A 19,338-nucleotide genomic window follows, 5' to 3' on the forward strand; every position below is an offset into this window, starting at 1 on the left:
AGCCAGCAGGCAGCGATCCTTGGCAGGCAAAAGACCATGCGGTCCAGAAGCCAACTCACCCGCAGGGCAAGGATGGGCTGTCAGTCATTGGAATACACGGAGGCCTCGAAGCGTTGTCCCCGAGCCTGAGCAGCACGCAGGGGACTGTGCGGATGAAATTGAGCCAAAGCTGCCTCCGGGGAACCGGAATCCACCCGGGCTTAGTTTCATCGAAAGATGTGTCGAGCTCCCGACGGGGACGTCAGCCTATCGGTTTGGATTTCACGACCACTGGGACCAGGCCAACAAACAGGCCGTCGTCTGAGCGATGTGAATGAGTGTATTAGAGCGTCACGTGATAGTGGGGTTGGGCGTCGCAGAAAGCCCGGGGCACCGCCCGAGACCTAACGGGACATGGGCTCTAGGTCCATACGTCGACTGGCCTTTGCTGCGCTGTCCAAGAAGACAAGCACTGCCCGCTTTTGAGATAGAGTACTCCGAACTGGAATCCACGTGCGTGTGTAATCGTCAAGGTAGTCAAGTACTTCTTGTTTCAGTCGACCTTATAGGTTCCGTATGAGCATGTTCTCTTCCTCCTCTTCGATGTCGGGTGGGGATCGATGGTCGGGAGGCCTCTCGGAGCGTAATGAAAGTCACCGTGAGATGGGAAGTCTCGCGAGGAGCAGATTGCAAGAACACTTCGCCAGTAATTCGCGGAAGAAAGGGGCCACTTGCTCCCTTATTATTAGGAGCACGTGACGACCTGGCCTTGGCACTGCTGCCCCATACTTTAGCTTCTCCCGAGCACTTACTTACATACTCTCTATACAATCGATGAAACCAATTCCACACCAATTCCCGGCTGCGGAAATAGGCGAAGAATCTCTTTGGAGTCTCGTCGAGTCTCAAACCCCTGGCAGTTGACAAGACGTTTGAATCGGCTGTTCGTGGAAGCGAATGACGACAACGAATGTATGTCCAGGCAGTTTAAGATCGTCGTCATGATTTCCAGCGGTAGTTTCTCGCAGTATTCGGAAGAGTTCGGAGCAGGGGCCCATGGGTCATAGGATAAAGTGCGTAGAGAGTCGGTGATCCTGGATTCTTGAGTAACGCTGTTCACAGGACGATCATTGAACCTAAACTGGTCCATCCAAAAACTTGTTGTTTCTATGTCCCCCTACGGGAGGACGGCGATTCCCGAGTCGACGTCCACAAATACTCCATCCATCGCAGACATGGATGGTGGTGAGGAGAGCTCAAATAGAACAACCAGTAGGGTAGAATTATCGAGATCCTGTCATTGAAATGTTACAGTCAGTACATCGAGATCGGACAGGTGCCCTTGTCTCCCATGTCATTGGAAAAAGTTGCTGTACAGTACCTTGTATTCCTTGAACAGCTGCTCTACACTCGACCCGTCACCCGATGCCAACCACCGCTCTCTGGGATCTTGTGGCCAGTAACCAGTCACCAGTCGCAAACTCTCCTTCCGTTGATTCTCAAACTGGCGGAGAGAATCCAGTTCCGGAAGCCACATACAACTAGATACAAACGCGGTCAGAACCCACGAGCTCAAACACCCGCTCCAAATCGTTCTGGCGAAATTGAACGTGCAGCATACAGTACCAGCCGGTGCTTGGATGGCCATATCGATGGCCCACTGTTAGGGGTGGGGGGTTCAGCACGGTTTTTCCTAGATTCTTGCGTAGCATCTCTTTAGCTGGATGGATGTGTGGAAGTGCTCAATGTTTGGATTTTAGTGGGAGAAGCAAGGACTAAGCTGCTTGAGGGTGCGCGGTCGTGGGAGACGACCCTTTACATAGGCACAGAGTACTAGTCGTCGGATTCATATAGGGCGTTGGCGAGAACCAGGCTTCCTGCTGCCTCCCCACATCAGCGGTTCGTGACACTTCCAACTCAACGCCTTCGATCCTTGCCTGCAAACGATTCCTTCTTTCGACATTCCTTTACTGGTTTTTTGTCTAAATCAACTAACTTAACTCCAAAGGCTCTCCGAAACTTGTCCTCCATCAGGCTCTTCGCTATGTCTAAGTATAATTTGCTGTTGATATTTCGTTGCGGCGTTGCGCGGCATGGGCTTGTCGTTCTTTGCCTGAGTCCTCGGATTGACAGTTGGAACGAGGCCATGGAGCCTCACTCCCATGTGGTGATTGCTCGAGCAAAAGTGATCGCCGATGACCCGAATCGTCATCGTACCACTTCAGGACGCTCTTGAAGACACCTTTGACAAGGCGATATCGTAGAATCCGGGGACCGCGCGGGTTAGATCCGATGCCACTGCCTCGCCAATAACACAAGGTTTACCTGTGGCGAGCCCACTGACGTCGTCCTCGGACAGCGACTTCATCGTGTCGTTCTCAAACGGTCGGCCGCTGGTGGGAAATATGTAGTTGTACTTCAGAGGGCTGCAAGCAAGCTCTTTCCGCAGTCGCAACGCACTAGCAAAGGCCTCCGACATGTCCCGCTCCCACGAATCGAACTGCTCAGAGCGTGACATCGCCGATCTACCCGGCGTTGCGAAGACTGAATCGGCCAGTCTGAAGTTTTTGAGATCGTCGGCGAGTCTCCGTGTAAACCCAGCGGCCAGCTCCGGGATAGACGTGTCGAAGCGCCACTGAAGATACTCTAATTTCATGACTTGAATGGCCTGGTTGTGAGGTGGGGCACTTCTGTCCGGCGCGGAGTCTTAGCTAAAAGCGTGAAAAAGGAAAACGCGCAAGGCGCGTTCAAAAACTTACTCTCTAGAACAAAGTTCGACTTTGTGCCTCGCAATTCCGTTCCAAGCAGTGAGTCAATCAGCAAGTCAAAGTCCAGATAGATCCACTTCATGATGGCCGCGGCCGCATAGCCGCGGAGAAAGTCGGCCACAGAGATGCTGCGGTGCGAGCAGAGGATTTCGAGGGCCTGTCTGATCCCGTCGGGGTCTCGGCTCGCAACGAGAAGCCCACAGAGTCTGATTGTGTCATCCCTCATCTTGTTGACCGTCACGTCGCCAAACGACTTGGCCGGCATGTAGTGATCAATTGCCTTCTCGCACTTGGATTCGATTTTGGCCAGAATGTCGACAATATCCGGATGACTAGGTACACTCTTGCGGCGACCGTGCACAAGGATCAATGTGAATGATGAAATATCATTCTCGAGCCCCTCATAAAGGTCTGGCAAGCCCGCAGGTGCCCCCCAGTCAGGTATCGCCCGGGGGAACTCCTGCCTCGTGGGCGAAGCCATCCGGGTTCTCGCGAGTATTCCTGCTGTCGGATTCACCTGGCAATCTCGGCGTCGGCCTGCCTCCAGATCCGGGGTTGAGCGGCGAGGTCGATCGTTGGCTTCGAGCGGGCGGGTATGGAGTGACTTCGCTCGCGTTCTTGTTTTTAGACTTGGAGCCGTTCGTCGTCGCTCAGGGCCGCGCCTACCAAGTGGAGAGAGGAGGGTTTGCTCGAGGCGAGCGGATCGCAACGCGCTTTTGCCCGGCGGCAGGCTCCACAAGCTTGCCCTGGTATTTGGGTGCACGAAATTTTCCTTTGTGTACATCGTTGACAAGGTGCCCTTTTTCTTGCATCTCGAGTGGTTCGTGGCCGGTCGGACATTGTGCGTCGCCCTCAGGACCGCGCCTGCCGGGTGGAGAGGAGGGTTTGCTCGAGGCGAGCGGATCGCAACGTGCTTTTGCCCGGCGGCAGGCTTCACAAGCTTGCCCTGGTGTTAGGGTGCACGAAATTTTCCTTTGTGTACATCGTTGACAACCGCCGTTGTCTGCGCTCATGGTTGAAAGGGTGACAAAGCTCAAGGTGAAAGGTGAAGATGGGATCGCAGGCGGAATTGAAGTCTGGGTGCTATTCAATTACAGTGTCTAACTCGAAGTGTGCGAGGCAGGAAGTGTTTTCGTGACTGTGCATCGTCGTGGTTGAAGTGCGTGAGAAATCAACATCATGGTAAGATGCCCTGTAATACGTAACGTGGCATCATCAGCTCTCAAAAATCTGCTACCTGCACTTCGCAATGGTGGAGGAATGGCAGATTCAAGATTCGGGGCCAAATAAGGATGCTTCAGCGACCTAGTCGCCAAGCTCTACTCACCTGACACGTAGAATCGACCCCTAAGCTCCCAACAGCCATCCCTTGCTACCGGGTTCAGAATGGCTAAAAACATAAAGACAGAATAAGTTAACTTAAGCCATTGAAAATCCTTGTCCGACGTGACCATGACTTTCAGCACGCGCTCCTCACGCGTCGTGAAACGCGTGAGGTAGACCTTCCTAATCGGGAGCCCACTACCGTCGGCAGTGTCACCCCCCAGGACCTTCGCAGCTTTCCTTCTCCAGTGAATGCTCGTCTCTCTATGTCCACGGATAATCCATTCCGCCCCTCTCAGGCCTCTACCTTGAAAACTCCCTGTTATGCGCCGCCATGCCTGCGACCAAGCGCCGTCGCGTGGAGGATGGGACCACAGTCCTAGCCGTAACCGAGAATGAAGTTATCAGGTGAGCGTCGTCGATGCTATAGCCGTTCGTATTTACTGACGGCCGCGTGTAGCGACTTCCAAACCCCCATTGTCTCCCTCTATGTAGGAAACCAGGATACGCCCTTCCTCGTCCATCATGGTATTATCTCTAGGGAATCACCGCACCTTCAAAGGGCCGTGGAGGGTGATTTCAAAGAGGGGACAGAAAAGAGGATCGACATGGCGTCGGATGATCCTGAAGCTATGAAACACGTGATTGATTGGATGTACACTCACCGCTTCTCATGGCCCGCCGAACCCTACGCTCGAATTATGGTTGCCGTGAAAGTCTTTGTGCTGGCTGACTTCCTGTTGATGAAGACCCCGCTCGCAGAGATAAAGGAGGTTATCAAAGTCTCATTCTGGGACCTCGATGGCTCGCGCGAGACTATACCCATCTTTCCGGACGCGGCCTACCAGACGCCATTGTCCGAAACTCTGCTTCAGGCGTTTGCGAGATACATTCGCAAGTATCCTGACATAAAAGACTCCGTGCTGGACACCTTTCAAGACCTCCGCTTCGTCAGGAATATGGCGTCTGTCTTTGCCGCCGGCAAGACTCCAGAGGAGGACAGCAAATATCTTTGGCGCTCAATACGCTAGCGCGAACTAATTCACGTTACACTCGTCGAGGTGTTTGGCAAATCACACCTCATCTAGGTCTAGACATATCACCCGAAATATCAGGAATCCGCGAACGGGTTGTGTCCAAGCCGGCGGAACATAAGGGACAAGGACCCAGTTGCATCGGATTGGCAGCTTCGATTACCCCAGCATGGCTCCGACCCTGCCGAATCACCACCTCGCCTATACCTAAGGGGGACTTCATATGCCTTCACCTCTTTTCAAACATTCGACCATATATCCTACGGCCTTGCCCAAGAGGCGATTGATGATATTGGACGACTGGTTTGCAGCAGACGTGAACGACATCCTCAAGGCACCACATGTGAATGCAAATACCAAGATTCTATGACTATGACCATGTGCAATGCATGGATACAACCCTTTCTTCTCCGTCATGGCGATAGAGCTTCTCCGTCCGGAAAGTGATCGTGGTCCCACTAGAATTGTTTTCCGCCGTACTACGTACACCTTTCCCACCGACGACGACTATGGTCAGGTTATGATCTCCCTGTTTCAAATCTGTCGTATATTCCAAGCCTTCCTCGAACCTAGAGTACGGCCACAAAGTGACAGAACTTGCTTGGAAAGTCAGGTCATGGAGTTTACACGCGGCCTAGAGCCTAATCTATTCATCTGGGAAGCGACTTAGAAACAGCCTACCGTCGAGTATTGATCACCTCCGAAAGGAAAATTGAAGATGATTTGAAAAATTGAAAATGATCCGGCCCATCATCATTGACCATGTATTGAAGAGCTATAGCCCTTGTTGTATAGAATCGTAGCGAAGATTATCTTTGGGATAAAAGTCAAGCCTCATATAGAATTTGACATGGCCGAAAACGGAGCGAGATGTAAGTTTATGCTTCTAAGTTAGTAAGTTAGAGGGCATAGAGGGTCGAGAATCACCTTTCTAGGACACCTAAGCAGGTTGGCCGTTATTCATGGGAAGAGCTTAAGATTCCAAAGACATTCTGTCCCGTCCACACCTCCAAATATGTATCTGCTAGTTATGGTTACCGTCAGTGTTGAATATGGGTCAAAGAAGAAACTCGCTGATACTGGATCGTCAACCCGCCACTTTCATCGCCCCGCCCATAATGAGAGAGAGAAACGTCCCGTGTGGAACAGCTCCGTCGAGCCGAGCAAGCCCGACCAGTGGTATATCTGTTCTAAATTATAGCAGTGGAAGCATAAATTGTTATTCTTCTTCTTCTACTTCCTCAGGATGTAGGAGCATACAGTATATATACGCTAAAGTAATATAGTAGAAGCTTCCCTATCATAGTCGGTTGAGCCTTGTATTACAACAGTTCCATCGTCCTGAAGCGCGAATTCTAACCCTACCGCAAAACGAGATTCCACGGTCTCCTCCGCAACGCCAACGATACGAGAGACCACGCCCTCTAGCGTCTTCATTCCGCCTATCGATTGACGTCGATGGTGGACACCCTCTCCGCGCCAACGGCAGTTTAGTCCCTTTGCTCGATCAACTTGGCGACAAAAACGACGGTCTCGAAGCCCCAGCCGAAAAGTCCGCGACGGGGCAAGGGACGATGTTGGTCACTTGTCGCGTGTGATATTCCGGGTGGTTCGGAAGATTCTTCGTACAACGTACACCTACGAATGGACCTGGCACGGTATCGACTGCCCCTCCCCCTGACGGACGCGTGAAGGCTACTCGCTCTTCCCAAATCCATAGTCCACAATGTTGACCGGGGGCACTCGCGTGCGACGGAGCGACGGCGACATTCCGTATCAAGGTTTTCGTAAGGCATCGATAGATCCGCAACTCAATCTGAGGAACTCGTTATCATGGACATCGTCGACAGGCTTGGACTCGAATTGGCGCTATGCAGGGTCGATGAGAGCTCTTTTAACTAATGATCCACTACTCGAGCTAGATAAGCGGGTCGAAGGCATGGCGAGGGAATTCGGGGAGAAGGTAGATCAAAATCACAAACCACGACAGAAAAATGCCTAAAGTCGCCATATTTCCTTCTGAAAAGTCTTTACAAGCTGTTCGAATGCCTGAACACTTCAGAGTGCATGAACAACGCTTCGACTTTAATAACGACAACCCCAAGTTCACGGAACCACAATAACGAGAGCATCCCTCACATGTTTGTCTAACTAGGCCTGGAACGGAAGTTGACGCCATCCTGACAGAAAGCGAATTCCCCTTTCTGGCCGAGATCCTTTTCGCGTCCGAGAGGATCTCTAGACTGAATGCCATCCAGTGAAACCAATCAATTGAAAGGCACTATAGGTCTAATATACCTTGCGGAGTGTTTCTTCTGCACCTAGATCTATGCCTTGGGATTTTTCCATCGCGGCTACCAGAACCCTAGTCCCCTAAGAGATAGATATCAACTAGGCGCGCTGTCGCTGGCCGTGGGATCGTCTTGAGGATCTGTGCTGCCCTGGTAGCAGTACGGGATCGCCCCTCCCAATGGAAGTCTGCGATGGACGGCTCTCTGACAGATCTCAGAGACTTTTAAAGGTTGATCCCCCTCAGGCGTCCAGAAGGAGGAGAAACGGGTCGCCCGATGGTTCCCTTTCGGATTTGGCCCTTGCGTTCTTCCATCTTTCCCTGTTGATGCTCTGCCTGGTGTGCTTCGTCGGCAAAAATCCACAAGCCAGAGGGTTTCAACGCCTCGGAATACCGATGTGCAAGTGTGCGTCGCTCTTGGCGGTAGGCCTCAACGCGATGTTCGGATTCTTCCTCCTCGCTCGCCACGTCGACCTTCCAATACCACGACGGTAGCTTTGGGCGCGGTGGGGTCCACCCGGGCCGGGGGAGAAAGTGCTGGAAGTAGAGTGACTCGCGAGGCAGACTCCTGAACGGCCTACGAGTTCGCTTGGGTCGAGAGCCCCGGACTTGGGCCATCCGGCGTGGAACGTTCGATGGTCTGGTCGGAGTTGACCTTTCTCGGTCGGAGACCTGTGTTCCTCTCGAATGTCGGTCCGTGGGGACCCCGTGGAGTTGTCCTCGTCCTATGGTACCATGAACCTTCGTAGAAGGCGGTCGTCGCTCTCGTGGAGAGCCGGGGGAATTCATCTTCCAGCGCGGAGAGATGCCGATTGTAGGGTTACGGGAATATCGACGGTCGGCGGGGAAAGAAAGTAAAGGATGAAGGAGAGTTTTATAGGATGGGCGATGGCTGCACCCGTACGCCTGCAAGGAGTGGGAGGCTCCACTGTCCAGATGGCTGCCTAAGTGAGAATGAGACCCTGTGCTATGACCCGGTCCTGCCATCGTCTCGTCCCCTCAGCCAACTTAGAAATCATCTCGAGTGTATAGCGACACCCCTATCATGCCGCAGCCTTTCTTCCTTTTCGGCAAACAGCTTCATTTTTATTTACGTGGTCAGTTCCCTTCAGCGGTTTTGATTCGACTGTCCTCGACGTGCCTTTCTCTTTCTCCAGATATTGCAGATAGGAGGTATCATACCTCCCAGTTCATGTTAATGGCGCTGTTTGTCTTGCTGGAATCGTCTGCGCAAGGACAGGGTCTCCTGGCATGGGTGAACTTCCGCGGATGGAGCCCAATTCATCTTTCAAGGCCCGGGCATATCTCCGCTACCATCCGTTCAGTTGTTGAACCATAAAAGGTCGTACAGTACGGAAATCTCAATTAAAAGTGAAATTTTGACCCGTTTGGAGGGCCTTCCTCAAATCGTCCGAGGACAAGCTTCACTACGCACTCGACTGCCTAACGCTAGATGGATAGCTATGGCGGATGTGTCTCTCTAATCCTCAGGGCTTTAACATTTGCGGAAAGACTCCTTGGAGAAAGTGGGCCACAGCATGTTATCCGGAGTTATACTATCCTCGTGTATCCGAATACTGAAATTTCAGAAGAGCACAAGAAACTCCATGGATTTGGCTGACATTACGGCCTTCACCAGACATGTGAACACGTATCGAGAGCAGTAATTGACACAGATGACGATGTACCTCACATCGAAACGAGAAATCGGCACGAACGGACCGATATAGTCAACCCCTCCAACAATCCATCGGTTGTGGCAACTGAATCGGCAAGAGCCAGATGGTAGGGGTGAACTTGGACTGTTGTACGAGGAGACGTGTATTTCTCGTATGATACTTGGAAGTGAGGTAAAAGGGAGAAGGTTGAGCAGTGCTCTTATTGCTACTAGACAGCTCTCTGCTCTCTAGCCTAAGGAGGCCGCCGTAGAGTCTCTACTCCTTGATGGCCAATTCTCTGCCCGCCCGCTTCCTATTGCTCTTATTCTTACCAGGGCATGTGAGATAACCGGGCCTTTTATCAAGACTTCATAAGTACTTGTCGAAGACATACCATTTTAGAGTCGTTTAAGCCGCGCTCTATCATCGAATCCAGGTAGTATGCATCGCTGTCATTCCAACCTAGAAATGGAATTCCTTCGTAAAGATATAGACAGCTCTATCCACCAGCCAGATAAGACGCGCGACCACCGTTCTCGAGTATACCGTAGCTCGGTCCGTATGGACGTTGGCCGTTTTTGATCATCTCCTTCGGAGGGTCGCGTGTGGTGGACAAGCGACTCGTGGTCGCGGTGAAATCCCAATGCACGCGCCACGGTCTCGGCGGATACGGCGAGCCCGAAGCATTTCTATAGTACTGCCTTGACCACTCATTCACGACACCTTCCCCTCGTAGCGGACACAGTGCTTCGTTTCACGACTCCTGTTGGTCAAGATCGTGGCTGTGCTCCTGGCCTCCATATGGTGTCTTCAGCCAGCTGGTCAATGTACCCAAGCACATACGCACACTCCTCTGCGGGTTCTGTTCCACTCGGTGACCGGCCGAAAATCTCGAGTGAAAAGCGATATTTTACCATTGGCGCTCCGACTGTCCCGTCGCGCCGGCCGAAGCACGCCCCCAGTCGATAAATGAAAACTAATCTCGGTATTGCCTCGTCCAAGGATCGCTGTCCCAGCCCTCGACCGAAAACTTGAGACACTCTGGTCTTGGCGTTGTCGTATACCCCAGGAACAGCAGTCCGGTTGGACCGCCTTTCCATGGTTAAAATGCGTGAGGAGAGTCGAAATCGGGAGGTGGCCGAGGGGACCCCAGCATTATATAGAGGACGGGATTGGCCCCCGCACCACGCCTTTCCTGCGAGCCAAAACACTCCAGGACACCATCCGTAGCGGCAACACGCGGCCGAGGGCTCAGCCCGCTGTCGTCATTGTGAGTCTGCTATAGGCAACAGAGGACGGCTACACGGAGCACGAAAGGACGCGAACCAAATACGTGGGGTTTCTACAGAACACGATTCAGTCCAGCGGATTTTGAGATGAGAGAGGAGGTTCCTATCTACGGCAATTCTCGTCGTGGCAAAAGGCATTTGCTCTAGAGTGCAGTCAAACATAGTAAGTTACATAAGATCCACCCTGTTCGACACTTGGTATTTCACCGTACCGATGGTTTCGTAAAGACTGTAATCTCGCCGCGTCGCTATCACAGTCACGGCACACACCTCCTCCTTGGCCGATTACAGAGGAGTGAGATCAAGTGGCGACTTGGCACCGTTAACACTATTGACTTGGAAATTGTCTTCTCTCTTAAACGCCCTATAACTTATACGGTATAATTGGCAGCCCTTTATTCTTGAACAGCTAAGTATGCATCTAGTGGACTAACTGGTTTATAGTCCCCAGGCTGCTGTAGTGTACCTGTTGGGTGCCTAATAGGTGTCAGTTACCACACACTCCTAATTACGGTCCAGCAGCACTATTGGTGCAATGCGGTGCATCAGAGGTATTGGCAGCTACGCCAACGCACAAGCCCCACCAGGATGAAAGTCGTTCTGCGTCCTTCTTCCTTCAGCGCCCGGAGGATATTATTGACGTAGTATGCCGGCGCATAGATGAGCTTAACTAGGTGCCTTCCAACTTGCTAAACATCGAGATGTAACATTCCCCATTGTAGAATCGTAAGGTACCTGTAATTATAAGAGCTCGTAGTGGGGTTCCTCGGCTAAGTTGTGCCTGGCTATTGCCTATCTTCCCGTCAAAAGCCTCAATAGGTCCTAGGGGGGCTCAATGGAACCAAAAGAGGGGATGGGCCCGTGAGATATGCCATTGAGGGCAGGCGATTCGGAGGAAGCATTGCGCATTCCGTTGTTCGGCGGAAGGCAAAAATGGATAGAAATCATCTCGCCGACTCTCGTACAGCAGTCGACAGTTTATTCCTATCAAAACACGAAGGGGGCTCAGCATGGAAGGACAGCCCGGAGAGGACGAGGACCAATTGTACAATTGAGGCTGACCATCCTGGCTTGAACAGCCCGATGTGGTTGGTTCCTGCTTATTCCGATACACACCTGCGCAATGAGAAGGTGCTGGCGCCTGGCGAGAACAACAGAATGAAAGGGCAGTGCAAGAAACAAAGCAAGAGGGAAATCGCTTTCTTCATCTTGCATTTCCACTTTCTCTCAAAATCCGACCTCGCCACATTAAATTACATTATCATCAGGCACGACGGCAAATGGTATCCGCTCCCTGTCTTCGAGTTCCGCCCCCGCAGCCGCCAGGGGCGCGCAAAGGGCAGGAAGTGGAATCCATCAGCGACACCGCATCCAAGGCAGGCAAGGCACGGCGCCGAGTTCTTCTCTCGTTCGATGAGCTGCCGGAATGGTACCGACGTGAATGGATTCTCCGTGACTATCGGCCCATCTCAGGCTCGGCTCACGCTTCATTCTTCAGTTGGTCGTATATCCACAACGAGTCGGTCAACATCTATTCCCACGCCATCCCGGCTATTTTCTTCCTACTCGGCGAGTGGTATATCCAGCAGTACCTTGCCAGCAGATACTCCGGGGTCACTGGCGCCGATTTCATTGCTTTCTCCGTCTTCATGTTGGCGGCCGTCACGTGCCTGTCGTTGTCGGCGACGTACCACACCTTGATGAACCACTCCCGACAGGTGGCACATTTCTGCCTGCGACTGGACATGCTGGGTGTAGTGATCTTCATACTAGGAGACCTTATCTTAGGAATATACATAGTTTTCTGGTGTGAACCTTTGCCGCGCAATATCTACTGGTTTCTGGTCAGTGAATCTCCATGCGCACAGTTTTGTTTTCCTCATCTCAGACCTGGGACTCGAGTCTAACACTCTTCTTTCCTCGCTGATAGATTGGAGTTGTCGGGACGTTGACCATCTTCGTGACAATGCATCCCAAGTTCCAGGGCCCAAAATTTCGCCTCTTCCGAGCATTGATGTTCGTGGCAACTGGCTTGTCCGGTGTGGCGCCCTTGATCCACGGACTCAATGTGTTCGGCATGTCGCAGATGATGAGAAAAGCTTTTCCTTATACTCTGGCAAAAGCAGGCTGCCTTCTATCTGGGACTTCGTTTTATGCAGTAACTCTCCCAGTTCCGCACACGAGAGAAATTGGCCCTAACACATATGGTTCTAAGACCAGGTTTCCGGAAAGTCGATATCCCGGCGAATTCGACCTATGGGGCTCCCATTCACTCTTTCACATCCTGGTGGTATGCGCCGCTGTGGTCCAATTGATGGGGTACCTGGATGCCTTCGACTATGCTCACGCAAATCTTACTTGCTCGTCTCTTTGAGTTATGTATACATGCCGAGTATGGAGTTTCTGGCAACTGGGACGGGCTTCCAAACGCCGACTATGACATTCAGCGGCTGCTCCCTTGTGATGGAGGGAGTTCGTCAAAGTGGAGGAGCTCTCATATTAGACTAGGTGTGGACTTTCCATATATAAACAAAAAGTTTAGTGGATTTCGCCTTGAGGACCTGGATGGCTCTATGAGCCTTCTCGTCTCGGAATGCGTCGAACGTTCAATCAAGCATGTTGTCCCATCTACGATCATCTTTCATCTTGTCCAGATACTTTCCGCAATGGTGAGGTACGCCGCTTTTTCCTGCCATGCCAACAAGCCGGCGCTTTGGTAGCCGTCTGGGGGATGCCGCGAGCGCGCGTCTGATGTAGGTGAGGATGAGGATGACTGTGTTGTAGCTTCATCGTGCCCTGAGGTAGAGGAAAAACAAGGATTCGGAGCTTGATCGGTCGGGAGAGGCGGAGGGCATGCCGATGGTGTCGGAGTCAGTGCAGTTGTGGACGTAGTGGGAGCACTTGATTGCGAGTCTGTTGGTATTGGTAGAGTCTCGCTTGTCCCCTGATCATCGGTCTTGATCCGCTTGGGCCGATCAGGTAGGTCTGAAGAAGCAAGGCGCTTCCCCTTATCCGGAGTAGACTCGATAATGCCTCTTCCTTGACCATCAGAGGAGAAAAACTTTCTCTTCTTCGCCCGACAGGGTGAGGAATCCTCCTTCTCTTTCCTCTGACGAGCAGGTGTGCCATCAAGCCTCGTCATGCCCTCAAATCCGAAGAGAGGATCAAAACTAACGAACACGAGTGCTCTTTCGTCATGCCCTTCTACGATAGGTGGACCCGCCATGTAAATGAGGCCTTCATCTCCCAGCTCGGCCTTCACTTCACCGGCCCGCCCCCCTGGGCAGAGGATGTCATGCAGCGATTGAGGTGCACTGTCCGGTGGCCAGAGTGATATGTGACTCGGGGAAAAGGGCGAGATTTCACTGCGACTCACCACACGTAGCTTGATACGTTCCGTGGCGACAGGGTTGTCATCCGCTTTAAACTCCTCTGTGACGATGTCGACAAATGACTGCGAGTTGAAACAATATCCATTCCATTTGGTTTTCGCCCTGATGTATTCCTTCACACTCCCGGACGCACCTGCCTCTGTATGTACGTACTTTGCAGCTCTATGCCTTGATGGCTCAAACCGACTATTATTTTCTTGATTCAAGGTCTTGCTCAGGGGATCATCGGGTGGATGGCGTAAGCCGTCTGTCGACTCGGGATTCTCAGCCCGATGGAATGGCCGTGAGTAGAATGTTCGGGAAGAGCGACTGTCACCGTTGATCCATTCCTTACGGCATTCAATAATCAATAACTCGCCAGTGCGATGATCGTTTTGAAATTCCAGCACGGTCCAAAAGTCATTGATTGGTCCCTCCACGTGTTGTCGACGCCATATCACTCGTATTGTCAGATCCGGAGACGGCTCGTTCAGAGGAAAGCCGATAAAGCGATAATAGCTCGTCCAGTCAACCTCCTCGTGTTCCAGGCTTGTCTGAGTAGTTACAGCGTAGAAGTGTCCCTCAAAGATAGTAAAGCAAGCAGTAGATCCAATTTCCGACCCGTCGAAATTTCGTAGCTGCAGAGGCTCCTTGCTTACTGCTTCCCCCATGGACAGCTGATAAACTTCCAGAAGCCATTCACGGTGGTCATCTATTCCTCGTGCCGATTGTGTCCCGTAGACTAGGTGTGTGGAATCATGTCTGACGAAGAGTTTGTTGGTTGAGCGAACTCTGACGCAAAGCAGAATTCGATCATGTCTCGAGCCCTCGGGGCATCGCACTGACGGCTCGAAGTCCTCGTCAACATTGACTGCAAACAAGAAGTGTCCAAGGACTCCGAAATTGCAGAGACAAGCTACAATCTTGTCGGAGTAACTGCAAACCTGCACCGATCTGAGAGCTTCTAGTTCTAGGCTGTCGCCACCCGAGCCCTTGAACGCCAATTCGCTACAGAAGAGCATTCCGCTCAAGACTTTTTCAGTAGCCTTCCCGCTGTTGAAATCGAGGATACGTACTCCCTCATTGTTTGAGTAGCAGAGAACGCCAGCGGCATACACGAAGCTAGTGCCATGTCCTATTATAGTTGCCGAATAAGGCGAGGCATTTTGAATCGATTGTCTTTGGCCATAACATCGACCCAAAAGCTGCCTAAAGCCCACTCTACCCAGTGTTGACAGTGCCAGTCGTGCCCATGTAGAATGAGGGATGCTTCGCTGTTGCTATTAGCCCCAAGCAAAAAAGGTCAGGAGCAAAACTGAAAGCCTCACCTCTAGACATTTCCTAGCCGTGTTCTCATTGCTGAGATGACCATAGAGCACAGAGCATGTCTCTCTCAAGTTGTGGTAAGATCTGATATCAAGGTGTCGAGCAACGTGATGAAGAACGTCAAAGGGGAGATCAACAAGCATATCTGGTGACGGGAGCCTTGCAGATGGCCGGAACACATGTAATATCCTTCTGAATGAGGCTATCTTGGGGAATTGAGGAATCCAATGCTGATGGCTGATTACAAGGCAACTTTGAACTTTGCAGCCATGGTGGGGGCTTCTAGCATTACTTGTGATGGAGGCTGAAAGTTTTGTAGAGAAGGGTAGATGACGCTAATCGATGGGGGGAACTGTGGAGAGGTCATTCAGAGCAGAGCCGCATCCACGTCGGCCAGAAGCTCATTCTGGGGCGTAAAACATGCAGGAGAGTCCACAGATTCCCGTATCCCCGGGAGAGGACGAACCAACCACGCGCACCATACCAAGGATGGGCACCTTGGCAATGTGGCTACCTTAACATCCAATCGGGCTGGTTCTGTAGTCAACGAAGTGTTGTCGATATACGATGATTTGAAGGAGATTTAGGTTAGCGGTCTAGATTTGTCACGTGCAGAAATCTCGAGCCAGAATCGAATAGAGCTTCTCCAGACGAGAACGACAATTCAACTTTCATATCAAATAGCGTGCAGTGACCGTTGAGCAGACCGATAGCATGCATGATCAGTCCTCCACCCTTCTGGATGCTCTTATTCTTTTTAATGATTTTGATCTTGAAGATCCCCTACAGTATCACGCTGATCTAGCATTGAGAGCTTTCGGCGGGCCATTCAACCGCCAAGGCCTTGACTTATTTAAGCTAGATCTAAGTCAAGTTGCCCATAATTTATGGTCTCCAAGTTTTCAGATTCTTATGGGAGCGTGTTCTTTGAAGGTATTGGCAAGAAAATGGACCCAACAATCGTAGGATCGAAGGAAGGCGTACAGTAGCCCAGTCATCAAGTCTCTTTCATAATTGAGGTGAGGATCCTTAGATGTAGGTGGGATGTCTCATCGTGCTGCTGTCCTTTGGGCTAACCGATGTGGGCCGACCCATCTCGGTCATTGATCTGAATGTGTCAACCGGGGGATTTATGCTAGGAACGGAGAGAAGCTGCAATTGAGGGACATGAGTGAGAGTAAATTAGATGAAACAACACCTTATGTAATGGGAGAGGTTACCTTTGTCGCTATGGTTGGATGGATGTGTCATGGCCAAAGAAGTTTGCCTTTTCTACGTACTAACGTTATACAGTAGAGCATTGCCGTTCTCTCATGCATGTTTACTGCCAACCTGAAGCGCGATACACCACCTCTGAGAACTCTATATCAAGTAAAACGTATCTACTGCACAAATGTGTGTACTGTACATACGGTAACATCGGATAGTCTGAGCACGACCTGGGCTCCAGCCAATGGTATGCAAGATCATACGAAATCAGCTGATTGGTCCCGTCATTCGTCCGCGGTCTTATTCGTCCTTTGTCCAGAGCACGACCGGCTTGGAATGAGCGAAGAGAATCGTTAAGAGGAGGTCGGGGGTCGTCTGGTTTTGCGACCTGAATCGACATAGCGAAGCATCCGACCATTGATTCGCGAGATGGACGGAAGCCTTCGTCAGGTCTCCGACTTCGCCACCTTGATCGTCCTGTTTCCTCTCTCTCCGTGGTACAGGACTGGTTGTTGCTCTCGTTGGCTATGCGCTGTTTTTCAGCCCCCTCTCGAAGTATCCCGGGTCTCTCTGGGCGCGGTGCTCCTCGATCCCGAACTTGTACCACGCGTACGCGAAAGATATCCACCTACACATCTCGAAGCAGCATGAAATTTACGGTGATTCCGACCCTCGAGGCTTTTTGGGCGTCCCTGACCGCCGGATAGGAGACGTGGTTCGTTACTGTATGGACCAAACCGCCTTTGCTTTTGTTCTCCTCAGGCTTACTGGGGTATTTAACTCCCCCATCACCGGAAGCTGTAAACTGACCCACTAGACATATATAAAGGACTCGCGCTTAAGAGTGACGCCTATGTTCACCACCCCTTTCAGAAGCAGGAACACATCACCTTCACCACGACCGACCCTCAAGGAGCTCGTCGCCTCAGAGGGCTCCTCGCACCGGCGTTCGACTAGAAGACCCTGAGGGCGCTCGACGGAAGATTCACTCTGTCAGATGTTATTAGGCACCGGAAGCCTTGACAGGGCCATCGACGGCTGGTCGGACCCGGTCGACGTGGGCACCACTAGTGAGTCGATCCCGGGGGAGGAGGTGGAGAACTTGGCTGACTTCTGAGGTTTTCACTTTACCCTGCGCCAGCCGCAACACAGATGGATGGTGTCGGCGCTCCTCGACAGCAACCACTACATGTATCTCTATTTTGCATGGCCGGGGCTGTTCGGGTCGAGAGTGCTCAACTGGCTCCGCGTGAGGGACTGGCTCTTCCCCGGAATGGCAGAGGACTCACGAAGGTTCGAGAAGGTGGTCATAGACCTCCGTCACAGCCTCGACATCCATCCTCCCGAGGTCGGGTTCTATTCCGCTCTGCGGTCAGCAAAGGACCCGCGCAGCGGGCAAGGGTTTCTTAGAGGCGGGGAATTGGGAGGAGGTGAAGATGTTGACCCGAGCTGGTAAGGGAGCCTCCCTCCGCCACCCACCTGAGATGATTGAACGGAGATAGGTGCTGACACCATGTCCGTCGCGATCGCCGCCCCATTGCACTACCTCTTGTCTACACAGAATATCAACAAGTCGTCGCGGGGGAACTCCATGAGCAATTTGGTTCCCACAAAGAGATATTCCCGGGGGGCAAAGCTAGAGAAATGGGAGCGGCCGTGATCCTCGAGTCACTCTGGATGACACCGCCCATCCCCGGCTGTTCTGGAGACTGCCCATGGCGTCTATCAGTACACCCTCCATCACTCTACCGAATATTTCCCCGAGCCGGAGAGATTTCTTCCCGAGCGCTTCCTTCCGCCAAAGGCGTCCCCGTCTCATCCGGGAGGAGCATTTAACCCGTTTTCCCGGGGGCCGTGGCCGTGTCCCGCGAGAAAATTTGCGGAGTGGCAAGTCTCGCTTTGCCTTGCTCGAATCATCGATGGAGAGCGACGCCACACACCGCGCTATGACGTGGGCGACGTCTTTACCGCCGAAAAGAAGGGGCTCGTACTCAAATTTCGACGGCGTGGCGTCGTCGATCGCCCGGAGAACTCGACAGGAACGAACACTTCCATGTGACTCGGGCCATCCTGAAACGAGGATAAAGGGGAGCGAACACATGTGATGACACGGTTGTGGGTGCATGAGAAATCAAAATTCTTGCCTTGTGAGGTAGGTAGAGCACCAAGGTAGTTTATTTGTATCTCCCGGGGTCTCATGGCGTTGATGATACAGTAGTTATTGTCTGTTTGTATTTATTATACTTCGTGTGAAGAGCTGATAGAGTAAGTATTCGTGGCACCCTAGTAGTGACATAGCATAGATCAAGGCCACCCCAACTTGGGGGCCGTGGGCCTCTGCAATCACCACCCCACACGGAACTTTGAAGATGTTTTGAGAGATTGTTGGGGTGGGGAACGTGGATGATAGTAAGGTGGATTAACGTCGCCGGTCCTTCTGGGCCCAGAGGTTGAAACTCCTCAGCGGTTAAAAGAACCGCACGGCGGGGAATTAACCAATAACAACTGGTCGTTGGTAATGACCCAAGACAACCTTCAGAATACCATGATACAGTAGTCTAGTGCACGCATAGAAGATCCAGGAATCATCCCTCACAGCTTACCAGACGCATGTCCACCATCGCCCTAGTACCAGTACCAAACCACTTACGACGACGACATTATCAGTATACAGTAGCGTTAGGTATCAGTAAGATATCTGTGTCAATAGAGCGCACCAGAGCACGGATAAGTTCAGTATAATCATCTCTGACGTTCCTGCTATCAACGTCTCATACGGCCAGAGATAGACCCTTGTCTTTCCTAATACGATTCCACACCATTAGATAGCTTTTAGAATGCCAAATAATCCCTCCTCAAGACCACAACAATAGAGGACTAGATGGAAATAATTTCTCGGACGCTCTCAGGTCTCTTTGAAGATTTTGATTGGCTCTAGCTAAGCCAAAGAAGAGTTGGCCTCACCCGCAAGGAACGTGACATTGCCAAGTACAGGTGCCACTTACGGCATGCACCACCTCACTTTCTCTCACACTCACACACACACACACACACACACACACACTCTCTCTCTCTCTCTCTCTCTCTCTCT

General features: G+C 51.8%; 3 protein-coding genes across 3 annotated transcripts; 2 read left to right on the forward strand and 1 right to left on the reverse strand.

The window, feature by feature from the left end:
- Positions 1-4,404: 4,404 nt before the first annotated feature.
- On the forward strand, positions 4,405-5,101 carry A1O9_12920 (uncharacterized protein; the record flags this gene model as incomplete). The annotated part of the gene is made up of 2 exons (XM_013398172.1): positions 4,405-4,478; positions 4,531-5,101. The coding sequence occupies 2 exons, from the start codon at positions 4,405-4,407 to the stop codon at positions 5,099-5,101; spliced, it is 645 nt and encodes a 214-aa protein (XP_013253626.1).
- Positions 5,102-11,274: 6,173 nt separating this feature from the next.
- Positions 11,275-12,715, forward strand: A1O9_12921 (uncharacterized protein; the record flags this gene model as incomplete). The annotated part of the gene is made up of 4 exons (XM_013398173.1): positions 11,275-11,637; positions 11,661-12,185; positions 12,272-12,499; positions 12,557-12,715. The coding sequence occupies 4 exons, from the start codon at positions 11,275-11,277 to the stop codon at positions 12,713-12,715; spliced, it is 1,275 nt and encodes a 424-aa protein (XP_013253627.1).
- A 267-nt stretch (positions 12,716-12,982) lies between these two features.
- Positions 12,983-15,181, reverse strand: A1O9_12922 (uncharacterized protein; the record flags this gene model as incomplete). Its single annotated transcript, XM_013398174.1, has 2 exons — positions 12,983-14,986; positions 15,041-15,181. 2 exons carry the CDS (start codon positions 15,179-15,181, stop codon positions 12,983-12,985), a joined length of 2,145 nt encoding a protein of 714 aa, XP_013253628.1.
- Between the last annotated feature and the right edge of the window lie 4,157 nt (positions 15,182-19,338).

The sequence above is a fragment of the Exophiala aquamarina genome (genome assembly GCF_000709125.1).
Source record: "Exophiala aquamarina CBS 119918 chromosome Unknown aczIA-supercont1.32, whole genome shotgun sequence".
NCBI lineage: Eukaryota > Fungi > Ascomycota > Eurotiomycetes > Chaetothyriales > Herpotrichiellaceae > Exophiala > Exophiala aquamarina.